General features: G+C 39.3%; 1 protein-coding gene and 1 long non-coding RNA gene across 6 annotated transcripts; one reads left to right on the plus strand and one right to left on the minus strand.

Annotated features, from left to right (window-relative positions):
• The first annotated feature begins 3,180 nt into the window (after positions 1 to 3,180).
• LOC129768167 (calcium channel flower) lies at positions 3,181 to 17,509 on the plus strand. 5 transcript variants are annotated; one of them, XR_008741640.1, is made up of 6 exons: positions 3,181 to 3,514; positions 3,680 to 3,800; positions 9,388 to 9,595; positions 9,659 to 9,766; positions 9,988 to 10,851; positions 15,825 to 15,965. XR_008741640.1 is itself a non-coding variant. In XM_055769626.1 (6 exons), exons 1-6 carry the CDS (start codon positions 3,512 to 3,514, stop codon positions 15,882 to 15,884), a joined length of 606 nt encoding a protein of 201 aa, XP_055625601.1. In that variant the 5' UTR covers positions 3,181 to 3,511; the 3' UTR covers positions 15,885 to 16,027. The 5 variants fall into 5 exon arrangements, 2 of the variants coding, with proteins under 2 accessions (XP_055625601.1, XP_055625600.1); XR_008741642.1 differs by having other exon boundaries at positions 9,988 to 10,482; XR_008741641.1 differs by having other exon boundaries at positions 9,988 to 10,855; positions 15,825 to 15,963.
• Positions 7,663 to 8,301, minus strand: LOC129768169 (uncharacterized). The gene is made up of 2 exons (XR_008741643.1): positions 8,055 to 8,301; positions 7,663 to 7,992 (listed from the first exon to the last, which is right to left on the minus strand). It is a non-coding gene; the product is annotated as an uncharacterized LOC129768169 (long non-coding RNA).
• Positions 17,510 to 24,951: the final 7,442 nt, after the last annotated feature.

Genomic DNA, 24,951 nt, shown 5'->3' on the forward strand with positions numbered 1-24,951 from the left:
TCATTTTGAAGGCGATCTGACGTAGTGGTAACATTCATATCTCTCACGCTAGGAGTCACGAGATCAATTCTCACTCCCGACATTATTCCAAAAATTGAAGTAAAAGTGACGAACCAGCCAAAATGTGTTGAAAGTCACTATAATAGAGGAAAAAAAAAACCATTTTCTTCAGTAAATGATGTCATTATTTGAAAAAAGACGGAGTGATTCAAAATCAATCCTCTGCTTTTGTTTGTTTCGGAGTTAAAAACTAATGAAAATTAAGTATAAATAATTTCTTACAATAACTGAACATGAAATTTTAGGAAAAAAAACATGATGGTTGCATGCGGAGCGTTTATTGAGTAGTGGAAGCAAGGCGGAGCACAGTCTTGCAGCCTACGTAAGGGATGCATACGTTAGCACGGATGCGATACGGTCACCTAGTGGTCTGCGTAAGAGAAGTAAACGATAGTGTACATCAAGGCTGCATGCGATGCACTCATCGAATGTTGGAACACAAGGTGGAGCACAGTCTTGTCAGCCTGCATGAAGGGTGCATGCATAACGGTCACCGAATGGCCTGCGTAAGAGAGGTACACGATAGCGAGCATGAAGGCTGCATGTAATGTGCTAACCGAGTGATGGAGGCTAAGCGGAGCAACGCCAGTCTGCGTATGGAACTTGCTTTCGCAGATAATCCAAACCGCGAATCATCCGCTCACGGAAAATCAATGTTTTACTGTATATGATATATGGCAGTATAAACCCGTTATTTCAACAAGAATTGCATAAAATGGATTTATAAATAAGAAAAAAAAATATAGGAGGTTGCGTCCAAGACACGACCATTTTGTTGGCGTAGAACTACGGTGTTATTTTGTTCAAATCGTTTGTTAATAAATTCGGATATTTTTTTACACACCACATATCTCCGCTTCGAACTCTTCTCAACAGAAGCTCTTTCTGTTAATATTTCTGGTCTCGATTAGCTTAGCTGTCATCCTTGATGGAGATAGTTTTGCTACTGTCATGCGAAATCGAATGACACTCGAAATTCCACAAACAATCCGCCTGTTGTCAACGATTAAATAACTAAATAAATAATTAAATAAATAAATAACATTATTTTCTTGGTGAGCCGATGATAGCCTAGTTTGATGATACCCCACACAATTGTGTAGTTCAGAACCTTAATGCAATGGCGTCAGTTTGATGTAATGATTGTAATGCCAGAGACATCAGCGAGTAAGTAATTTGTTCGCGTCCAAAGATCGCAAAACAAGGACGAACAAGCGATGTTCATTGCTTCGTATCTAGAACGATACTGAAAGTTTTCCTCAGCGAAATCCACTGTTTATACTTCAGGCAAATATTCCCCTTCGTTATTCTACTTCTTCTTTTATTTGTTCACGTTGACTTTAAGTGATTCCCCTTCGTTGATCGCCAATAAGTTGCTGCTTATTAACGGCATGGGTAGGGAAGCTCGCAAACATATCTAAACTTTATGCACAGGTATTATTTGGTAGATATTTTTAATAAATTAGTTCAATATGCTTTCAAGCTTTCTACTTTGGTACCTATTTGATTGAAAACATAATAAAATCATCGAATAAAATGCTTTTCAAATGAAGCAAATCAGAATCAAACTTCGGACACTAAATCAAATTTCGGACAGATTGAATTCAAATTTCGGACACTTTATTTTGTAATTTTATGGACGAAAATTACATTACACTTGCTTACATTTTATAGTCAACACTTACCAAGCAATCACAGTAAACTGTTAACGATGATGAGAACTGATGAAACACGGTAGAAATTTAAATATTTATGAACGGGTAAATTCTACGTGCCCACGCAAAACAACCGTCAAACACAAACGATAATGAGTGGTGCTGTTGAATTTTTGCCTGCTATGTGATAATTCAAATGTTATTCTCAAATGGAGTGATAGTGAAACCAAGGAATCACTCTGAATAAGCAATTGTGATATTAAATTTATATTTATATCATCAGTGCATGGAGCATTTCAAGATATTAGAACAAAGTGTCCGAAATATGATTCAGAACGGTATAGCAGATAAAACGAATCCTACGGAATTTTCGATTCGTTTGGTATGTAAATCGTTGAAATCCGTTTGCAGCAAAAATAGTTATTCACGTTAACTTTATTTCATAAAAACGTGACATATTTTCTGATTTGGCACCCTTAATGAAAGACGTAGTTCTACGTCAAAAGTACTATACGAATAAAACAATACACAATGTCACAAGTCTAAAGAAACAACGTCAAAATTCTACTTCGAATCACTCCGTCATCCACAGCATTCTCCAGATTCCGTTCCCAGCGGGTCGTCAAAAAAAATAATTCAATGAAAAAGGCATTACCGAAACTATAAAGTCCCAACTAAAAGTACGAGACCAAAAAAGAAGCGGTCGCGTAAGACTATGAGATTATTCGCCTATTTATCACTTCCGTCATTATCTCAAAAAAAAATTAACTTGCAATAAAAAATTGGTGACCTGATGCGTGATTTTCACATAATTCTCTTCAAACGAAGTAGATTCAAAAGTAGTTTTAATAATTTTCAAATTAAGCTTGTTTTTCAACCCAATAAAGAAAGAGGCAGTTTGAAAATTTTCAAATCAACTCTTAGCTTTATCATATTGGCTGCTTGCTGCCTAGAGCGGAACTGGAAGAGAAATTATTATCATTGAAGGCTAGTTTAGTGAATTACCTGCTACTTTTTGAAATAAATACTTTTTTGTTTGTCGTTCTTCAGTTATCAACAGTGGCAAACAAAGTCAAACACAACTTTGGTCAAATAGTGTATGAATACCTTCAAAACAAGATCGACAACAAGATTTTGAAATGACATTTCTTATTTCGACAGGTTTTTCTTCAACTGTTTAGCTGATCAAAATCTTTGTAAATCGTCATATAAGGAATCTCTCATGCGTAACGCAGAATTGAATTGTGAATTCTTCTTCTTCTTCTTCTTTTTGGCTTTAAGAGGGTTTAAACTTTTCAGTTCATTCGCCTCTAGTATTGTGAATTCTTCTCCTAGCATGAGCTATCGTTAGTCCATGAATTCCAATATATGTGGCAACTCTGCCCGGACTTGTCAAACTACACTCTTTTTTTCTAACTCCATCTACCAACCTTATGGCAACAAAACATAAGTGCTCTCGTCGGTCGCAAGATCATCGCCAATATTCGCGGAACCGTGAGCGAGATAGCGTATACTGGTGCGGTTTGTATGTGCAGCAGCAGCTTTCATCGATTGCCGTGAAACACAACGGAGAAAACTGATTACTTGTCATCATCAGTGTCCACTTGAGGAGAAGTTACATTCGATTCCTCTCAGGGACTAAATGTAACGGATTAGGTGACTAAGTGAAAGTGTCAAGAAATTATCCGGTCGCTGGTCGAAGCTTGAATCCCATTGCTATCCCGTCGTCGTCTTCAAACTTCTCGCCAGCCTAACTACTATTTTCACCCTCTTTCATATCAGCGCAAGAAGGAAGAATGGTAAGAGCCGATCGATTTCTGCTTCCACTAGGCTTCACCAGTGAAAGGTGGTGATGGAAGGGGATTTGTGGTACAAAATTCTCGCTTTTTACACTTTTTTTTTGTACACAGAGCTGGCGAATGTGGATATTATATTGAATTTTTATCATTCTCTATTACATGTAGTCTTTCGCGGAGCGATTGGCCGGATTGATGGCTCGGCCCGGCCAGGATAATGTGCCCCGAGATGATGTACCATGGCATCTGAAATACGGCGGACGAGCCGTGGGAATAGTGGGAGGATTCTGTAAGTGTACAAAACATCCCTTGCCGAAGTCTGTGGGGTGGAGGAGAAATATGTATTAAGTAGCTGGTGTTTGAATCGAATATAGAACTCCGTTTTTTGTGTTCCTCGAAGTGCTAGGACACGCACATGTGTATATGTGGCAGTGCGATCGGTGGAATTGGGGGTATGGCAATGTAATGTGATTAGTAAAATTTTGGTGAGAGGAAGGTTGAGTGAAAAGATTATTCGGCGAATTATGTGATGTTTCGGTTCTCAATATGCTAGAGTTTGAGCAATAAGCCATGGAGTCCTACTACGGTTTATATGAAGGTTTAAAGCCCCGAAAAGGGCGGCGAAACGCAGTATATTAGGATTCATTATCGACCAGAGGCATAAACTGTTGCAATCGTCGTTTCAACCTAATACGAATGCGACCGCATCGATAATGGACAAATGGGGCGTATCGAATACTATCGATTTTCGGGTCAAATCTCCCTTGCCTTGATTTAAAACAAATCACGTGCTGTATGTAGTAGCCGATGTGTTTCTCATTTTCGTCCTTTTTGCTTCTCTTGAAGGGTCAATGCAGATAAAATAGGAATTATATAATGAGATCGTAAGCATGATTCGACCTGAACTGTTCGCAAGATATTTCAAATTTTGATGAACTTCCATGAAGGTCACAGTAAAGTCATGAAAAGTATAATGTTCCAAAAAATTCAGAATATAATATACAATTTCTTTCAGCTAGTACGCGAAGGAAGAAATTTGCGACAAACTTGTGACGTTTAGCTGTGTCTCGGGAAGCAGCAATTGATGTTGTCCTTTTCCCATTCTTTGCTGATAAGATAAGACTCGAACAAGCGCGCGAGAATAACTGAATGCGTTCCAATACAATGTGAGTCATCTTAATTAGAATGGTGAAGAGATGAACAGACAAATTATTTTAAAACAACGAGTCCGGAATTTCGCGAGGTTCAAAATGAGTTGTTACCTTTCGAACCATCTAAATGAAGTTAGCTTTCATTGAATTTTCTATTTAACATATCGATGTAATTAGTACTAATCCTAATTCAATCGCGTACTTTTAAACAGTAACATGATAACAATTAATGCTGCCAGCAGGGAGCATGCTTCACATTGCGCGTGACCTCGATTTGATGGACTCTACTGATTGATGTTTCCCTACTATATAGGCGTCGAATTTATACAGCTTTTAGCCTTTACATGGTAATGGAGGATCTTGAGGTTGGGCTTACAATAGAATATGATGAAGTAAATTTTCACAATAAGATGGGTTTTCCAAGTTTAAAATATCCGTTCCTTGTTTCGTGAGGTAAAATTGTGCACCTGAGAGAATTTGTAGTACAGCTTTACAAACATTTCATCATTCATCATAATGCACATTTTCTATTTGTTCTAAAAATAAAAAAAAACGAAATCCTATAAATATCTTGGATTCCGACCCCTCACCGGGATGCGCCACTTCGACATTAAGACGGAGCTGCGAGACAAGTTCTTGAGTTGAGTGAACTATGTCCCAAGGACTTTCCTTAGCGCGGGAAACAAGGTACGCGTGATCAACTGCTGACTTTCAGTTTTGGTGTAGTCAAGTGGAGCAAAACTGACCGAGAAGACCTTGAGAGAAAAGCATTCAAAGAGACCCGAATGCACCATCCTCAAACCGCACTGCAAAGAATGTCCGGACAGGGTAATGCCGACAAGAAACTGCAGGCGGTACGTCTGGCATCAAGACGTTGTGCCATCAACCCGGAGAAAACATAGAGCACATTATGGGAGGCTGTCCCGTTTTGGCAAACGCAGCCTACACCGAGCACCATAACAACGCATTATTCATCGACAACTGGCGCTCCAATGTGGTCTATTACAAGACAATGTATCCAACTACCGGTGCCTGGCTGCATCTGTCCTGGAAAATAACATGCTGTACTGGGATCGCACTGTTCTGACCGACCTCTCGATCCACCACAACCGCCCAGATATAATGATATACGACAAGAGCCACCGCAAAGTCACCATCATCGATGTCGCTATTCCGCTGAACCAAACTCTGAAGGAGATCTACCGTCGCAAAATTTGTAAGTATCGTCCATTGGCCGTGGAATTCAAGGAACTATGGGGGCTAAGAGAGGTTCCAAGAATTATTCCAGTCGTTCGCTCTGAAACTGGAACTGTCCCGAAGACTCTTCTGGAAGCGCTAAAGGTGTTGAACATGGAGAAGGAATTGGCTGGCATCCAAAAGTCAGTCATCCGTAGCACCTACGCTATTATCCGACAATTCCTCGATCAGGACAAAAAGCACGATCATGCAGATACGTGCATTCCGCAGAGCCTAGTCCCCCTTTGGCAATCAAAAGCTCAAGGGCAGGTGAATATTCTGGCTAGGTTCGCCTAGTTAAAAAGTGAGATAAGTCTGCAAAAAAAGCGTTTAAGTGGAATTCCAATGCTTCGGTCAGGGATGTGGGCAAAAAGTTGAATCTATCCTAGTCTTTCGTCCAGAGAGCAAATACAAAATACGGTAGGAAACTCAAGGGTCCGGAAACTGTACACACCGATGGTGACGAAACCTCATCTCATCATGATTTAGACTTACGTCGAGGCGGACTTCCGACAGCTCCCGGGGCTACTGTTCTTCACCGCCCAGCTCAAATTTGATGATCCGGAGTTTGCCAAGAAATACATGATTTGAGAAGCGATCTGCTCATGTGGCAAACGGAGTGCTCGGTTCGTGACTACCGGGACTGTAAACGGGCAGATCTATCTTAAGGAGTGTCTACAGAAGCGTCTGCTTTCTCTGTTTAATCAACACGAGAGTTCTATGATCGTCTGGCTGGATCTCGCTTCGTGCAAAGGATGTCCTGGAGTGGTACGAAGTAACGAAGTGATCTCGTTACTTGAGTATCCAAGGACATGAACCCTCCAACGCACCGGATCTAAGGCCCATCGAAAAATACTGGGCTATCATGAAGCAGGCACTACGGAGGCACCCCAAGGAGGTCAAATCTGAAGAACACATGAACAAAAAGTGGGCTTCCAAACCAATGAAGCTGCAGCCAGACGTTGAACAGAACTTTATGAGTGGAGTTAAGCTGTCTGAATGTTTGAAAAAGGGGAACGATTCTGAGAGAGCAGAGTCGGTGATAGATTATTAGCAAGTCAGATGATATTCCTCTGAATGGAATTTTGTCTTCCACTTCTTCCATGTTCATTCTCAGGGAGACAGTAAAACGAATGAGTGTGGGGAATAATGCAAAAACCAAATGTTCCACGTGACGGAGTGTCGATTGCATGTAATTGAATTCGGTTCATTTGTCATGAACTGCAGGGGCATTGGTGATTGAATTTGATGTTGTCTCAATATCTTGCGCTGTCAGTAAAATTAGTGTGAGATGAGTAAAAATATCGGAAATGTATAGACAAATAGTTAAATAAGAATCAGGAACACGTGTTTCTATTTAATAACATGGTGTGGAGAATTTCATTTAAATTTTCACATTTTAAAATAGGCTTCGTGTCTTCTAATCTGAGATTACATAAAGGAGAGCAATTTTAGATGAGCTGAGCTGTTTGTTTTTATGATATGATTTGTATTTATTCTGAGAACTTTGTTATCACGACGAACACAAATCGTGCCACATGAGTTCCATCGCAAAATGTAGTGTAATTATGAATTCAATTCTCGTTTAGATTGGAAAATAATTCAGTTAAAATATTCCAATGGATTCGTACTTTTCACTTAAGAGGGGACCCCTGTCTGGTTGGTCGAATAAAAACCCCATGCGGGGCAATATGACCACGTTGGTTGATCCAATTTTTCTAAGCATGTTTTTGCTAGGAAATAACGTAACAAGTTCATAAAAGGAAAATTTATTCTAACTATAACAATAACGTATATTTCATTGGATTTCATTCAGTTTGCATGTACAAAGAATAACAATGTGATCAAAGTGATTGGACTACAATTTTACGTTACTTAAAGCAGGAACAGAGAATATCTGTGCAGTCAGTGGCATTGATAGCATTGGTTCCATCCATCGCCGTCCATAGAGAAGCTGAATTGTGTCCCACAGTAGCAACATAGGGTGTCCTGTGGAAGATTCTATAATCGTTATGCCGTGCTCAGCACCCAGCCTTCTGCCTTTCATCTGCCTTTTCCCCGCATTGCTAGGATTTTGGAATTTTTAGTCTGCACCTGTTGAATGAAGATAATAATTTTTAGTTTACTTCTCTCTCCTATCGATAAAAGATAGTTACTGGATTCACTGGAATGTTGTATTTCTGCTGTACGTCCTCCAGTAAATCGTATAATTTCCCGACTGCAAAGCGATTGAATCCTTGTGCCCTGGCGGCGGATGTTTTTTTTTTAAATGTATTATAGTATTATAGGACTTTCAACTCATTTGGCTGGTTCGTCACTTTTGCTTCCATTTTTGGAAGAATGTCGGGAGTGAGAATTGAACTCGTGACCCTTAGCGTGAGAGGCATGGATGTTACCACTACGCCAGATCGCCTCCAAGTGAGAGTTGTGGATAGCGCTTTCCAAAACCAGCCAACTAATCTATGATGAAGTACCATTTCTTTCGGTCAAATCATACGCCAGCTTCCGGATTTCTTTCGTCGTAACACCGCAGAACCATTGTTCCTTAGAGAGAATATAATATACAAGCTCATTCTCTTGCTCCGTCGTAAAAAACATTACTAAATAATCCGAACAGCTGGAGCTGCAAAATGATTAACGTTTAAGGGTTTCTCGCGGAACACAATGGTCTAAGGCTGCATGTCGCACTGACGTGTCACTCTTCACTGCTACGATTGCCGCGTTTAAACTGGTCTGTGATCTCTCTTTAAGATCGGATGGTATAATTCCGTATGATTTCACATCTAGCTATTTACAAATTTTGACAGCTGTATTTACTGGTTATGTTGAAAAAATAACTTGTCATACTGCCCTAAGCAGGTATGACCATTCCGCCCCGTACATTTACGCTCAATAAAAAAGAGCTGATCTTTTACATGAAACGACAAAGCAGCGCAATAAACCAGTGGAAATGTTCAGATTTAATACCACTACGAATTGATATTAAGAGCAGAGTCATATATTTCAGTATGAAGCATACATAGTTTATTTTGTTGACCGCTTTTCTTATATGGATTTTGTGATAATCAGTCAGTGTGAGATTTCTTTCAATATCTTTTTGAAACAATTGAAGTTGAATACGGTTTTCACGGAGATACTTAATAAGAGTATTTCTAACAAAATTGTTGGAAAATAAGTGTTATTGGTTCAAAAACAAGTCCAAACGAAGGGTGGCCCATTTCGCCCCGCCTGTTCATATTGCTCCTATCTACCCTCTACATAATGAGTTCTGACAATGTGGTAGATGTAAATGCATTAGAGTTCCACCTAAGAGTTGGATTTTAATAATACAATATACTATGTAAATAGCTTTGACGAAACAATGAAATAAACCAAATTTTGAAAATAAAAAAATTGTTATACATCAGATCAAGCATAGTGAATCTCACATACGAAGAATAAGAATAGGCGGTATAAGACATTTACTCATTGTATTTTTCTTTTTTTCAGTTGCCGTTCTCTTCGGACTATACAACTGTCTTGGAATCCTGCTCGGTAGCATTAGCTGCCTAGTAGGTGGAATTCTCGAGATTCTGGCCGGTTTCGTGGTATTAGCAATAGAAGCGCCATGTTGCTTCATGTTTGTGGACTTCGTCCAACAAGTGGCAGAGAAGGCCGATGAACGGCCGTATTGGTATCGGGCTGCCTTCTATTGCGTGTAAGTATGACAAGAAACTGCCGTCCAAACAGAAGTCTTATGATGAACCGTTTCGTTCCACAGCATCGCGATTCCACCCGTGATTCTGTGCTTTGGATTGGGCAGTTTGTTTGGCTGTGGTCTCATCTTCTGCACAGGAATGATCTATGGAATGATGGCCCTCGGTAAAAAGTACGTACGAATGTTTACCTTCCATCCGCCTATCAAGCCGTTCTTCATGTGATACTCAAAACTCTACAAGCTTTGTGCCACAGACGACAGTTGCTGGCGCTGGCTGTCGTTTACTAACCTTTTTCTAATATTACGATTTTCACTTTCACCTCATGTCTAACACGTTGGTTTTTTGAAAAACTAACACCATTTTCGCTTCGGATCGACACAAATAAACGCAGGGGCACGCGCGAGGATATGGCAGCAATGGCCTCACCTAACGCAATGTCGCCAGTACAAGGCGTGCCGTCAACGGATCAACACTCGACTCTAATGGAGGATCCCGACGTATGGCGTCCAACATAAATCATTCGCTAAACTCTCTAACCCAAAACCAAAAACTAATCATTAGAAAGCATCGCATTGTTGCGTTATTGCTCGAATTTTTGAATCTCACTAAACATCTCACACTCAACAAACCGATAGTACCATCCACCTTTAGCGTATTCCTCGCCCCACTCGATTACAAAGTTAGCCCTCTCTCGTGAAAGTGGAACACCGCACTGTAGGAAACGAGAAATTGTTTTTCCGCGGGATAGCGCAGACTGTGAACAATCATAGTGTATTGAAAACATGTAGAAATGGACGATGGAAATCAACACACACCCCGACCGACCTTCCCAGAACCATCTCACTACAGCATTAGCCACATTGGATAAAAAAGTGAACGTTTAAAAGTAAGATACTATCAAAGCATTCAATATTGAAATTGGAAACGCAATTAACTGTACAATAGCAAAGTTGTTACGAAATCAAGACGATGAAGATAGTCTAGTAGACAAAAAAATAACATAACGACGAGTCGATTAAGTAGACTACAGTAATGAAGTAATAAGACAAACATAGCACAATTCGTTCGCAAGAGGAGATGTGACTCGGACATAAGCGACCAGCAACACAAACTTACACAAAAAAACACACACAACACACGAGAATGATGGTTTGAAACCACCAAAAATTAGCTATACAATTGGGGACAAAAACAGAAGAAAAAAAATATATAAGTCGAGTTTTGGTCAAACTACCTGTTTAGGAATAACGTACATGTAGGTGAATCGAGTTTTTGATCCTGTAGTGTATTTTTGCATTAGATTTTTGTAGTATTTTGTATAACTTTTTTTTTGCAATCATGAAAGTAATGCATTTTTCCTGTATATTTTCTATTTTCTTTGTATAGTTGATTAGAAAATCACAAGCAACCCATCCTTTTTTTGCAATATTTGTATGTGATTTATTTCTCATTGGGCCTGATTAGGAACGTCACTTCACGGTGAAAACGGAATGAAATGCATACAATTCATTTCGTTTTCACCGTGAAGTGACGTTCGTGATCAGGCCCATTTTCTTAACATTATGACTTTGTATGAAGAATCATTGAATGACGATTTCATTATACAGAGATACTTTCGCATTTTTCAAATCAATGAAAGAATATTAGAATCATCTCGCAGTTGCAGAAAACAATATGGCATTTTCTTGTTGAATGTATACAGATTAGGAGGGAGTCTTGCGCAACATCCTCCTAATCGATGCAGATAATGTGTATTTCTTGATTTCCTTCAAGCGACAACGTGATACAGTACATCTAGCATTAAGATTTAAATGAAGCTGGATTCACTTAGAACCGGAATCATAAAACCAGTTGTATCTCGGGATTGGTTGAAGGTACAAAAAATGTTTTGCAGATAATGTATTGTTCTTTTCAGAAAAAAAAATATTGGAAAAATTATTCCTTCACAGTTTTGATGAATTTTCGTACTTTTCTTCAGATACCCTTCATCAAAGTTTGGACTCTCCGTTGGTTAACCTCAACGGCCATTTTATTCCACGATCTCTTCATGTATGCAGCATCCCGAGACACTTTGGCACCCTTCTCCAATTTCCGCTTGATAATTGCCCAATATTCTTCGATTGGGCGGAGTTGAGGGCTATCGGGAGGATTGAGATCTTTTTCAATGTAAACGATCCCGTGTTAACGGTACCACTGAAGCACCTCTCTACTGAAGTGGCAACTTTCCAAATCTGGCATAAACCTCAACGGACCTTTGTGAGGCTAAATAAACTGAAGGAGATGTTTCTGAAGACGTTCTTCCCGTTTTTCGAAATCGTTTTCTTGTTTGTGACGAAAAGCTTAGTTTTCTGTCCACAGCAACAAATCCCTTGCCAAATCTTGAACTTCCAGGCAAATTTAGCATCGAAAACGAACCTCAATTAAAATAGGAAAATATTTTTTTTAAATTCAAAAATTATAATTTCATAAATCCTCTAGCCGCTAGGCCTGAGAGATGTCCAAAGCCCATCTTCACGTACGTTTCGTCCTCCATCAGCATGCAACCTTCGTACTTCGTCAAAGCCTTATTGTACAACCTTCAAGTGCGTCTTTTGGCCACCAGATTTAGTTTCTGTGTCCTGTTTGGTTGTTTACAAGCACGGAAACTACGATAACCTTGTCGCATATGAATTCTCCGGATAGTAAGGTAAATTATGTTGGTTTGTCTGATTTAGGGTGTTTTCATGCAACTAGTAATTACAAATCGATTTTTCTTCATGAAAATCACATATAATCAAGACAAGTTTGGTTTTGTTGAAAAGCCACTAGTTGCTAATAATACCATAAGGCGTCCAAATTACCCAAAATTTTATGTTTTCTAACGACTTTCCTCAAAGAGAAACTATGATCACGGATGGTCCACCTCTGATCATAGTTTGTTCGAAAAATGATATTTGTTTTTTTTAGAAATCACTATTTTTGAATGAAATTTCGAATTTCCAAATAAATGTTACATTTCTCATTGCTTCAGTTTACTGTCATCACATTAATCCATTCATAATTTAGGCTTTCTTACCTTTTCTTGTGCATTTTAAAAATGGCACTCAACACAGACAAACTTTATTTCCGCTACACACATGGGACAACATAAACAAACTACAGCGCGATTGTTATAGTAATCATGTGGATAAATCAGCATCACCGAATTTGATAAACGATAATCAGAATTGAGGTCATCGAGATGCATTAATTACATGATTTAGATATATAAATCTGATACAAGTGGTGTGCAAGCATGGTGTTCACAATATTTGTTATAAGTGTTATAATCCAGAAAATGACTGAATACGTACCGAATAATTTAATTAAAAGAAAGCTCAAATGAGGGTCGCATTGCCACCAATAGAAAGTGGATTTTATAATTCTTTCAAACATGTGAATCCGTAAAAATATCCTATAAAACTACTGTAAATCATGAAAAAGACTAGACTTTCATATTTTCGACTGGACAAACTAACATCATTTACCTTACTTTTATTGGAGTTGGTTTTTGGCGATATCGTAGTCCGAAAGACACGGGTTTGCTTAATTGTTCTTAATACCTTAAACCTCTAACCAAACCTACGACGCGTCCTCTGATCCACCCGGAAAACCTTTATACGTTCACGGGAACGTTTCCACACATCATACGTAGTCGATTTAGCCACTTTCAGCCATTTCGCGATACCTCACCAGGTCGGATTTTTAATGTGGATGTCCAAAATCAAATTTCTTCTCTCGTCTTCTATAGTGTACAACTTTCTCAAAACAATAGTTTAGAGGTAAACGTGACTGGTATGTTCTTTTATGCCTTTTTAACAGTTCGGCTGAAAAGATCATAAGGTTGACGTCTAGATGGCGCCTCTTGCAAAAATCTACTTGACTATCACAAAGCACCATCTTTCAATGGATACGTGTCAAAATTTGATAGCAATCGGTCGATTGGTTCGTGAGTTACAGCATTGAGGGTGAAGCAACTTTTGTTATTGTGAAAAAAAAAATTGAAAAAACCAATTTCGTGTATTGATGGCAAAATTGTATGAATTGGGATTCGAATTGCTTCCCCATCCACCGTTTTCTCATGATCTGGCCCCCAGCAAGTATTTTATGTTCGCAGACCTGAAGAAAATGCTCGCTGGCAAGATATTTAAGACCGATGATGAAGTGATTACCGAAACTGAGGCCTATTTTGACAAAAAATCGAAACACAGTAAAACTATTTTTTTGCAAAGTTAAATTTTGTTATTCAACATAACTGGCTTAGAGGGCGATACAGCGATTTTGTAACTTTTGGATACCATTTTTATAGTACTATTTCGATTTTTCGTCAAAATAGGCCTCTGTTTGGGTAATCACTTCATCATCGGTCTTAAATTTCTTGCCAGCGAGCATTTTCTTCAGGTCTGCGATTCGAAGTCCAATTCATGCAATTTTGCCATCAATACACGAAATTCTGTTTTTTTTTCACAATAACAAAAGTTTCACTCTCAATACTGTAACTCACGAACCAATCGACCGATTGCTGTCAAATTTTGACACGTATCCATTGAAAGATGGTGCTTTGTGATAGTCAAGTAGATTTTTACAAGAGGACCCATCTAGAAGTCAACCTTATAAACTTTTCAGCCGAACTGTTAATACCATTTCTATAGGAAAACTGTCCAAGTCTGTTCATTTAGTCCAGTGGTACTCAACCTTTTATTTCATTGGGGCCACAAACATGTGCTAGTCATGGTGTCGCGGGCCACAAAAAAATAAATAAAGAAGGGTGGTGTCCAAGACACGACCGCAATGTTAGCGTAGGAATACGAACTAATCGCATCCAACTCAATTACCAATTCCGATAGTAACTTAGGAAGGTATGAAATTTCATAATAAATTATTAATTAAATTTTTATGTAAGGAGTTGGCCTCAGCATACAGCGTTGGCTGATCGCTGGCCTTTTTTATGGCTAGAGGCGAATGAATTACGATAGTCTGAGAGTTTGAGAAAACCTCTGTGATTAAATACATCATCATCATCACACCAATAAATTCGAACACGTTTCTAAATTCACAGAAGCTCTTTTCCGAAAAAGTTTGGTGACCTTCAAAAGCACGGATGGGTTTGCAAGCTTTTGTAGAAACAGTTGAAAATGAATGCTTCATAATTCATTCTTGTTCACATAACGCTCTTGTTTTCGAAATTTTAATCTTAAATCCCAGTACAGATATAGAAATGATGTTATACAAAAATACAGAAGCCCTCTCCACCAGACCGCATGAAAATCGACTCGGTGGCTCCATCGAACAAAATTGCACCACTGTGTGCGGTATTTATCTTCCATTCTTCTATTTTTCCTCTGTATCGAGCAGAACAGGGTTGTGTGTGACATCAGGCATTGAGAAAGATTGGTGTCTGCTAGCTGTTTTCTAAAAATTACACCTGATTTCTGATTTGGTGACATTACTGAAAGACATAGTCCTACGCCAAAAAATAGGTAATTATTTTTTGTTGTGGTTACATGCACTAAATAATTTAAAATGAAGTAACGCCAGGTGGCCCAACCTTTATTCAGAGAGGCCACAAACACATGATAGTCATGGTGTCGCGGGCCGCAAAAAATAAGGTTGATGTCTAAAACACGACCACATGGTTAAACTAGGAATTATAAACGTCGAAAAAAACGGTATAATAATTCAACAATGAAAATATTTCGTGGCTCTGACAAGGGCAGATGAATGAATGCCTTTTCTTTATCTCAATGATATTAATTTTTACGTAAAGTGTCACAAACTTGCATACGCGGACGATTATAATTTGTTTTGCACAGTCAATAGTGACGATGATGCGATATTCCTTCAGCAACAACTCGATATTTTCTCTGAATGGTGCGAAACAAATAAAATGGTTTTGAATCCAGCAAATTGTATACTATACAATATTTGCCATACAGCTGGTGATTTGGTTTGGGGGCACTTTTTGCTTCTTACCCGGCCAGACCCTTTAAAAATAATCATTTTTAGGTTAGTAATTAAGTTATTTTCAAAGTATCTATAAGGGCACTCGTAATTTTTTTTAATTTTTTTTTTTCATTTTACCATGCATGAACATTGTTGTTTTCGGAGCATTAACATCAAGTATACATTCGTTTAGCATTAGCCCCTGTGGCAACGGACAGCAAACCCAGTTTGAGAACTAATTCCAACTCTCTCCCATCCCACAAATAGAGCGTCATTCGCGGAAATGCGAGCGGCGGCGGCAGCGGCAACAGCGGCCTCGTCCACTGAACAGGGTCGAAGTGGGGGCAGCGGTTTGGCCCCGTCTCAAGGTGGCAGCGCACCTAACAGCAAGCAGAGCACGACCCTGGTGAACAACGTGCAGCCGATCGCGTACAGCATGCCACCACCGTACGATAGTGTAGCCTAAGACGAAAGATTTCACCAGAATATCTAGGATATATGCCCAGAACAACGCTCCCCCCATCCGCGTCCTTCCTCCCAGCATAATTTTTAGTGCTCTAGCAAGTAACGAATATCAATATTTATATATATCTTCAAGTGTTGTCTCCTCCGTCGAGTAGGAGTTATCTGGCCAATTTTATTTTTTACTTTCGGTTTTTAAGATGATTATGCGATGTTTCGTCACAACTATTAAAGACACAAAGTTTACGGATGAAAAAAGTAAAATTACTTACTGATAGCCTAAATGGAGTGACTAGACTCACGGAGAAGAACAAAACATAAGTTTACTGTTGTGAAATATATCAAATTTAGTTAGCTGAACCGTATTTATTGCACTTGATTTTACAGTCGTCCGAGCGATAATGGAAGGCGTGTTGGGTTGGATAAACTTGAGCAAGTTCCAGCAATTCAAATACACCAACCGAATACGCCCGATTAATTGTTATTCGGAAATATCTTTGGGATATGCAAATGATAAAACGAATGTACCTTTGTTACGCTCGTAATCAAAGCGATGGAGAAGCAGTAGAGATTTATCCCGGCACTATTGCAATAAGTATCATCTACATTATATTGAAACCAAGACTGGAAACGAAAAAAAAGTCAAAGTAAACAAATTAACTTAAAACGGATCGCTTGTTTTAATGATTATATTTTTATGTTAATGTTTTCTACATTCCAAAGTTATCGTTATTATTCTTATTCTTCTTCTTTTCGAAATTGGAACTGATTATTTGGGATTTGTTTCCTTTCGTTTTGTCGTTCCGATTCGCTTTCAATTACATCAAAACCGAGATTCATTTCCAAACACGGGGGATATTACACATCATTAGCTAGAGTTGTTTATATAAAAAAAAAATGTTTGTCCATAGATGAAACGAAATTCGTTGAAGAATGAAAACGCCAAATAGAAGGTGTGCTCCAGTTATCTTTGATCATAGGCCAACAACAACCAAAAAAACAATATCAATTTGTCGACATTTGATGATTAGTCACAAATCAATCCAACCGAGTGGGATCTCGTTTTATCACCTACCATAGTCACCAACCAAACGAAACTCCAAGCCAACCAGTTAGTTAATGTTGTGTAACAGAAGCATGAACAAGAAAAGGTAAACCATGTTGCAAGACGAGAAACAATGGTAGTGGATAGGTTACAAGCGCACGATAGAACAAGTAATAAGTTGTTCCCCCATCTGGCTATCAGAACACGAATAATCGGAAGCAAATGAAAACAAAACGAACTCAAACTACAAGCAAATAAAAAATGAAAGTCTAAAGCAAAACAAATGTAAAAATAGAAGACGATTAAATCATTGCATTATATACATATGTGTGTGTAAAGTTCAATAAGTGAAGCAAACAAAAAAAACAAACATAGAGAATCATGGAAAAGCAAAGCAAACGGCAGAATAAATCATTATGTAAAGATATTATATTTACATAATATATTTATTATGTATATTATTTGAAGGATTAATAAACACGATAACCGGAACAGAGAGAGAGCGCTCGAGGAAAGAGTAACAAACTGCTTTTTACAAGTGGTACTACAGCAGATAGATATGCCAGAGACACACTATTGGCACCCGCCCTTATCTAACCAAGTATACAATATTCCGCACTCAGACAAATTCGGCAATGCTGTGTAACCCGACACGCCTTCAAGGCGTGTGAGTCCTATCTAACCGGGACTCTGCGCAGTCAAGCAGTTGGCTTAAGCGCCACTCCCGTAAGGGAGGCCAACCGCCGTGTTTTTGGTTGCCCGGCCAATGAGAATCGAACTCCCAGGGCGGGTTTTTCTTTCTTCCCCCAAAACCCGGTTTGTTTCTCAATTTGAGCTGCGATGTAAAGTGAACCCGAACACCGCTTGTCCAGAGGACAAGATTAAAGCCCGAGAGTTCGTGGGCCGATCCCCAGACCACAAATTTCAGCAATTTTTTCCTCACTGGACCAATTAGCGAAAATATTGTCCACAACGAAGCTCGCTTCGGAGCGTAGGAGTGGATGTTCAACTAACAACTAACAACAAAAATGAGTCTCTTTGCAGACTCAAGACCTTTACAACTACAAAAAAATTATAGGAGATGGTGTCCAAGATACGATCGCATTGTTGACGTAGAACTACGCTGTTATTTTATATAAGTCGCTTGTTTATACCTTCGGATATTATTCTATAATGCTGTGAAATTTTAGAAACAAATGCTTTAGTAGAATAATATCTGAGATGGTTTTATCATTGTAGAATCAGTTGACGATAATTGATTGATGATTCATTCTTGCTCTCGCAAAACAATACACTGATTGTATGTCGCAATGTCAATGCATTGAAAATTTACCTCGAACGCTATTTCGGTGGCCTTTTTCGCAATAGACATAGACGCGACTACAGTCGATTATATACATGCACCATTATTCCACATCTCTTAATTAAATCGATATATCTTTGGCACCGCATGGAAACAACAACAATAACAACACTTGCAAGAATCAAATATCATGCTACATGTTATTTAGTATTGCCTCAGTGGAATCGCACCTCTAAACATCGTTCGTACAACGTAAACCAAGTGCCAAACAAGCGTTCGCCATAACATACATACAAAGCCATTACATTGGTGGCTTGAAACTACTAGGAATATAAACACATCTTCTCATCATTTTGCGCTATTCTCAAAAGAAATGCTTCCGTTAATATTACTGACCTGGAAAAAAGTTGCATTACACCTCATGCTCGAGAGAAGCGCAGCCCTTAGTGGAGGAAGTTTTGCTACTGGTAAGCGAAACCTAATCACATACAAAATTCCAGACATTCCAGTAAGACATTCAAAATGCTTGGTTTTCCCCAAAAATTTTTTGGCACACAATCTTAACGCCTGCTTCGCCATAAAGTCAGTTTAATGCATTGATGCATTCTCAAAGACACCAACGAAGCCCTTATGATGACGGAAAACAAACAGTGTTAACTGCTTGGAAAAAGACTGAATTATGCAACACAGTTGATGAGTTTGTCAAGAGCGACCGCCTTAACCACCAGCAGGGGGAGCTTGATTTTGGCTGCTGCCTGGGTAATGGTGCTTACATTTCAACCGACGCGCCGAAATCGCCTACTTCGCTGTTGTTCGATACGGTGTCGCACTCGCGAAGACTCGGCTCAGGGCAAGCGTTTTTCACTGCACCAACATCGCGTGCATCATTAGATGACGCTTGCCTCGAAATTTTATTGCCCCTGGCAATGCGTTCATTTTTTGCAGGGCTCGAGCCTGCCTTCCTCTTCTTGCTCATCACACACTACGCGAGGCGTCAAATTTATGACGCGGAAAGAAGAAAAACACACGATACGAATAACGCGAAAAACGAGTAGCTAAAACCACACGACGATATCCAAGTTGGATTACCACTGGTGGGGTCCAATCTTAGATCGAAGCGCAGCGAAAGCAAAATGAACTGGATTGCCCAACAGTCCGATGCCGAATGAAAGTTTCCTTCAGCGAGATCCACTGTTTATACTCGAGGCAAGTATTCCCCTTCATTCTTCTACGTTTCCTTTGTTCACGAAGACTTTAAATCCTACGATTTCCCCTTCGTTGGTCGTCGATAAGTTGCTCGTTATTGACAGCTATGTTCGGGAAAGCACACAAATGGACAGAACAAATGTATGAGAAAATGGAAACGCTTAAAGTTTTCATGAATTTTCACCATTTGCAAACCAGGGGGTTCTAATGTATAGCAAATTGAACAAATCTTAGGGAATTTCCGATTCGTTTGGTATGTAAATCGCCAAAATCCGTTCGCGGCAAAAATAGTTATTAACGGTAACTTTATTTCATAAGAACGTGACCTGTTTTCTGATTTGGCACCCTTAATGAAAGACGTAGTTCTACGTCAAAAAAATCAGTTACCGGTACTTAAGCCACACCGCTAGCCAGTAAATAACTCAGACTATAAAATATTCAACTCAACATTTATTACAGGAAAACAGCGTGACGACAATAAACTAATTCAACTCATTTACACATAACAGAAAAATTTAATCTAACTCCAGACTCGAACATCAAATCATTGGATTTGCAGACATAGCAATTAGCTCACTACACTAAAGGCACATTCAAATAGATTTGATAATGGCGGTTGACTTTCTAGTCATACTGCTATGGCTTCTCCATTCACTTTTCAATGGCTATTGTGTGTGTACTTTTGTGTGGTGTTGCTTCTGTTCTTGCGCTCTATAGCGCACCTCTCATTTATTAGAGTGTTGTGTATTATTTCCCTACATGCGCATGTTAAATGGAAAATAAAAATGGGTACTCACTACCATGGATTTACATGATACGGCGGCGAAGAGCGATGAACATCCGCTGATGACGAGCCGCCGGGAGCGCGAGAATTTTGCTGGGGCCCTCGTGTTGACGGAGAGGGCCAATTCCAACGTAGCCGTGGGGTCAGAAGTGGTGCCACCTAGAAACAACACATAAAAAAGCGCACACACAAGCCATTTACCATAAAGCCACATTTTGCAAAAAAAATACCAATGCTTACCTCCAATTGAATTTGAACTTTACGCACTGGAGGGGTAATTTTTGAATTTAAAATTGAGCTAACTGCGCTCACTAAAAAAACAAAAGAAAAAAAAAACAAATGAGCTACACTAACTATGGCGTGGAAAAGTACCAACTACCTTTTGAACTACTCGCGATTTTACAAACGGAACTGCACACTGCTGCCTCTTCCACGGGCCAAGTTGAAATGGAAGAATATTTCTTCTAAGTCCTCAGATCAGCGCAATGATCAAAAGGACCGGAACTACGCAATTATTAACGATATTAATAATACGTAGTCTAAACTGACCAGACGTCCGTTACGTTACGTTACGCGGGACAGTCCCGCATTTCAACAAAATGTCCCGCGTAAGATTCCGTCCCGCGAAACGTCCCGCATTTGGCAAAAGAAACGAAAATGTCCCGCGATATCAATATATTTCAATATCACAATTTGATCATGTTGATTTTCTTAAATGGATGAACCTCAAAAAAAACTTTTATTTGGGAGACTGTTCAAGAGCGCTTCTAATGCATCCGAAGATTAATACGTTGAGCTGGTTTTATCGCACCGACATTGGGCTTTTTGTTTAGAGAGTGTCAACTGGAAGTCCCCTATTGATCCGCAGGGACCAACGTGAGTCAGACGAAAAGTTCAACTTTGGTCCCCTAGCTTGGTCAGGGTTTAATGTTTTAAATAAGTTGGAAGAACTAGTGTATACTCGACAGGAAGAGGTAGTGTTGCTTGATGAAGCATCGTAAATGAAGCGCTGGGCGGTCTTACGGATGTTGGCCGGAACTTGAACCATGGTCGATGAAAAGATGTATATCGGCGTGTTATTTTACCTTTTCGACGGCCACCAACTGTCTCTCTATTTTGACCATTCGTCTGAAAGTTTTCTATTGGTCGCAGCTGGGGAATGTTGGGAAGGTTGATGGTCTTCGCGACACTGTTTATCTCTAGCCGACCCATCCTCCAGTGATTTTTGGCATAATGGACTGATCCCAGGTTCGGCATAAAGAACACATCACCTTCCCAACTCCGGCAAGTACTTCGTACTATATATCACCCCGTTCACCATATGACTCGAGAGAAGAGCGGCTTGGACATTCCCTTCACGTCTGTCAGAGAAGGACCTTCTTCGAGAACTTGATGTGGATGATATATTCAACGTCATCGCTTACCTGGGGAACGTAAAGTACCCGGTCCCCTGCCATTCGTTGAATTCTAGCATCAAGTACGTCAGGTCTTTCATAATGAGTACGAAATGAAGTTTTTCACTTCTTTCGCCGGAAAGAAATTTTTCACCATCACCTCAAGCTACTCCTTCTGGGTGATTGCCTGCTGCTAAGATACGGCCGGTCTCGTCTGACGCTTCCGCATAAAAATATCCATTTTGGCCAGATTCTTCTCCACCGTTTGGCCGGTTGCTTCGATCTCCCGGCTTAAGGAGCGGCAAAGAGATGATATTGTAAATACCAGATCGGCTATATCTGGCGGACACAAAGTGCCTCAGGATGTCCAACTTCTTCGCTGTGGGATGGAGCTTACAGTATGGAAAAATGATCAAGTTGCTTGACAGTGCTGCTGCTGTGAATCAACAGCCTTGAATCATTTTTGTTGTAGACTTAATAAACGCAAGATTTAAGGAAAATTTGTTCCCATAAATTATCTTTCATCGCCATCCGAAATTAGTCCATTTTTTGAATGCATACATTAACATTAAAATCGATGAAAAATGAATTGGAATTTTCGAGCATTCCATTCGGTAATTTGAAGAAAATTGTAGAATTTGAATCGTGCTTGCCAAGCGTAAATGCTCTGATTGAGCGAGTGATTTTCGGGCGTAAACAAAATATAAACCACCGAATAATCACAACTGAGTGCCGATACTCAGAAAAATATAATACTGATCAGTTTAGACTCGTTAAACTATGGTTTATGTTCACATAACGTATATACATAACGTTTTGTTTTTTGTGTCCCGCGTTAGGCCTCTGACCATCTGGTCACTTTAACGTAGTCTTACCCTCAACCCCCTTGCTTACATCTGTCCTCTTTTCCAACATTTTCGGGCGATTATCTTTAATCTTCCGAGCGCAGCTTAAATCGAGTCGCTCGCCGGATTCCGAATTCAAATACCAAGAAAACCCGCCAAAAACTCTCCCGGTTAAGGAAACGTGAATTTCTTAGAAAAAAAACTCACACGAGTGTCTAAGACATTTTCTGATACGTGTCTTGGCTAAATTGAGCCGTCGAGTTACATCTGGCACTCAACTAGAGCTAGCAGTGAAATCGGAAAGGGGAAAAGCACTCGCTTTGCAGTTCATCCGAAACATACACATATGAAAAGACACTCAGATTCCACACACGGGAGTTGTGTTGAAACTGACGTTCATACTCATAGAAACGAGGGGCTCAACAATACTAAAATCAGTGCAGCGCTGCAGCTGTTGGAGCAAAGCTAGAAATGGTCGGTGTTAAGTCAGAGGGGACCAAGTCGCAAAATTAAAAATTTCGAGTTATTGATTGCATTAGGTTAAACATTTCGTAAGCTACATTCTCCATTTATCAGATTGGAGAAAATCACGCGTACAACGCGAATAATTTATCGAAATTGTTTTGAACGCTCAATGAAAACCCCTTACAAGCTCGTTTTTCTCGAAATCATAAAAATGTCACATGGTCCGGTCTGACTTTTAATTTTTTTTAATTACAAGAAGATTTTTGTTGGGGGTCTCCGTAGCCACATTGGTTGTGCGTTCGCTTAGTAAGCGATCGATCGTGAGTTCAAAACTCAGGGCCCTCATTGACCATCTTTGTGTTGTTACAGAATAGCTACGTCCACGCAACAATCATCAGCGATGGAGATCGATCCACGGTCGAAATAAGATCGATTCATCCATACAACTGCTCTGCTCTGCCAGACACATCGGGCTACTGTTCTATAAATAACTCAACAATGATCAATCAACTGTCTCCGCTGTCCGGTGGTCCAACTGGATAATGGAAGAACATAAAGAATACCCTTACGCCTAAATGGCTACTGTGTGAATGTACCATATGTAATGGTATAGAAGGAATACTGGCGAATGACAATTGTGTAATGTGCTAATTATAGATATGATAACCATGTGACATGTACACGATTAAAATTCGGCTCTGTTACAGCTAAAATGCTAATAAGCCTTAAATAAATATATGGGATAAAAAAAAAAGATTTTTGTTCCAACTCGCACGTTCACTTGTTGCCGATTACAATACGTTCACTGAAAATTATTCCACAAATAAATCATTTTCGTGGCATCGACGGACCGGAAAACACTTATATTCGCAACAACGGGGTCTATTCCGAGAGTCGCTTCACGACGTGACAGTCAATTTGCGCACGTGTTTGTATTCTGAGAATCGGCGTAAATGCCAGGTGCAATGAACTCTTTTCATTAACCATTGTACTTCCGAGTCACTCGACTCTTATAATTGGGTGAGAATTGTCGTATCCGTCACTCCGAAGGGAAAAATGTCACTTATACCGACTTGACTCTCAGAATAACCCCCAACATGTCGTAAAGTCATATAAATGCCATTGGATTTTTGGTACCACCTATAATCGAAAAATACTCGATGTATCCAAGCAACCCTTACCAAACAAAGTGTCATTCCATAAGGTTATTTAGTAAAAAAAACTCAATCGCTAGAAATAATAAACAAATGGAGTTGTAGAGAACTACTGCTATCGTGAAATAATTATAGTATCTGGCATCTGGTATCTCAAGCTATCTTTTAAACATGTGAAACCAAGACCAAGAAATGCCAAGATTTTTGGATGAAGGGGTGAGAAGATAGATAGGTACGTGAGCATCACATTCACTAATTGACCCTTTAGCGCTACGTTGACTTAATTATTTTTTTTCCGTAACTCCGTAAGTTCTGCTGCGGAGACAAATGTTTCAAAGCATGATTCCGCTTAAGATGCTACGGAAGTCTATGTACTGTTCAGCCATTTTTTTATCTTTTCATGGTTATTCATATTGCACAGTTCGATCGATTTTGTCTGCGAAAAAGTACAAAAATGTGCACTTGTCCAAGTAAACTCGGAGTGCAAATGCGAGATTGTTTCCAAAGATATCACACCATGATGAATCAAAAAATTTAAAATATATCATTCATTTGCAAGAAGAAAGTGCAAAATAAAATAAAAAATAAAAACATTCACAATCTTCTCATTCAAAATAAAATTTCTTCTTCTCACTCGTCATCGTGCAATAATTTGCCTGGGTTGCTGTCAGCCAGTGCACAATGGTCCAGGAAGTGCATTTAAGTGGAAATTAGCATCTAGAGCTCGACAGTTATT

The sequence above is a fragment of the Toxorhynchites rutilus genome, chromosome 2, assembly GCF_029784135.1.
Source record: "Toxorhynchites rutilus septentrionalis strain SRP chromosome 2, ASM2978413v1, whole genome shotgun sequence".
Classification (NCBI taxonomy): Eukaryota; Metazoa; Arthropoda; class Insecta; order Diptera; family Culicidae; genus Toxorhynchites; species Toxorhynchites rutilus.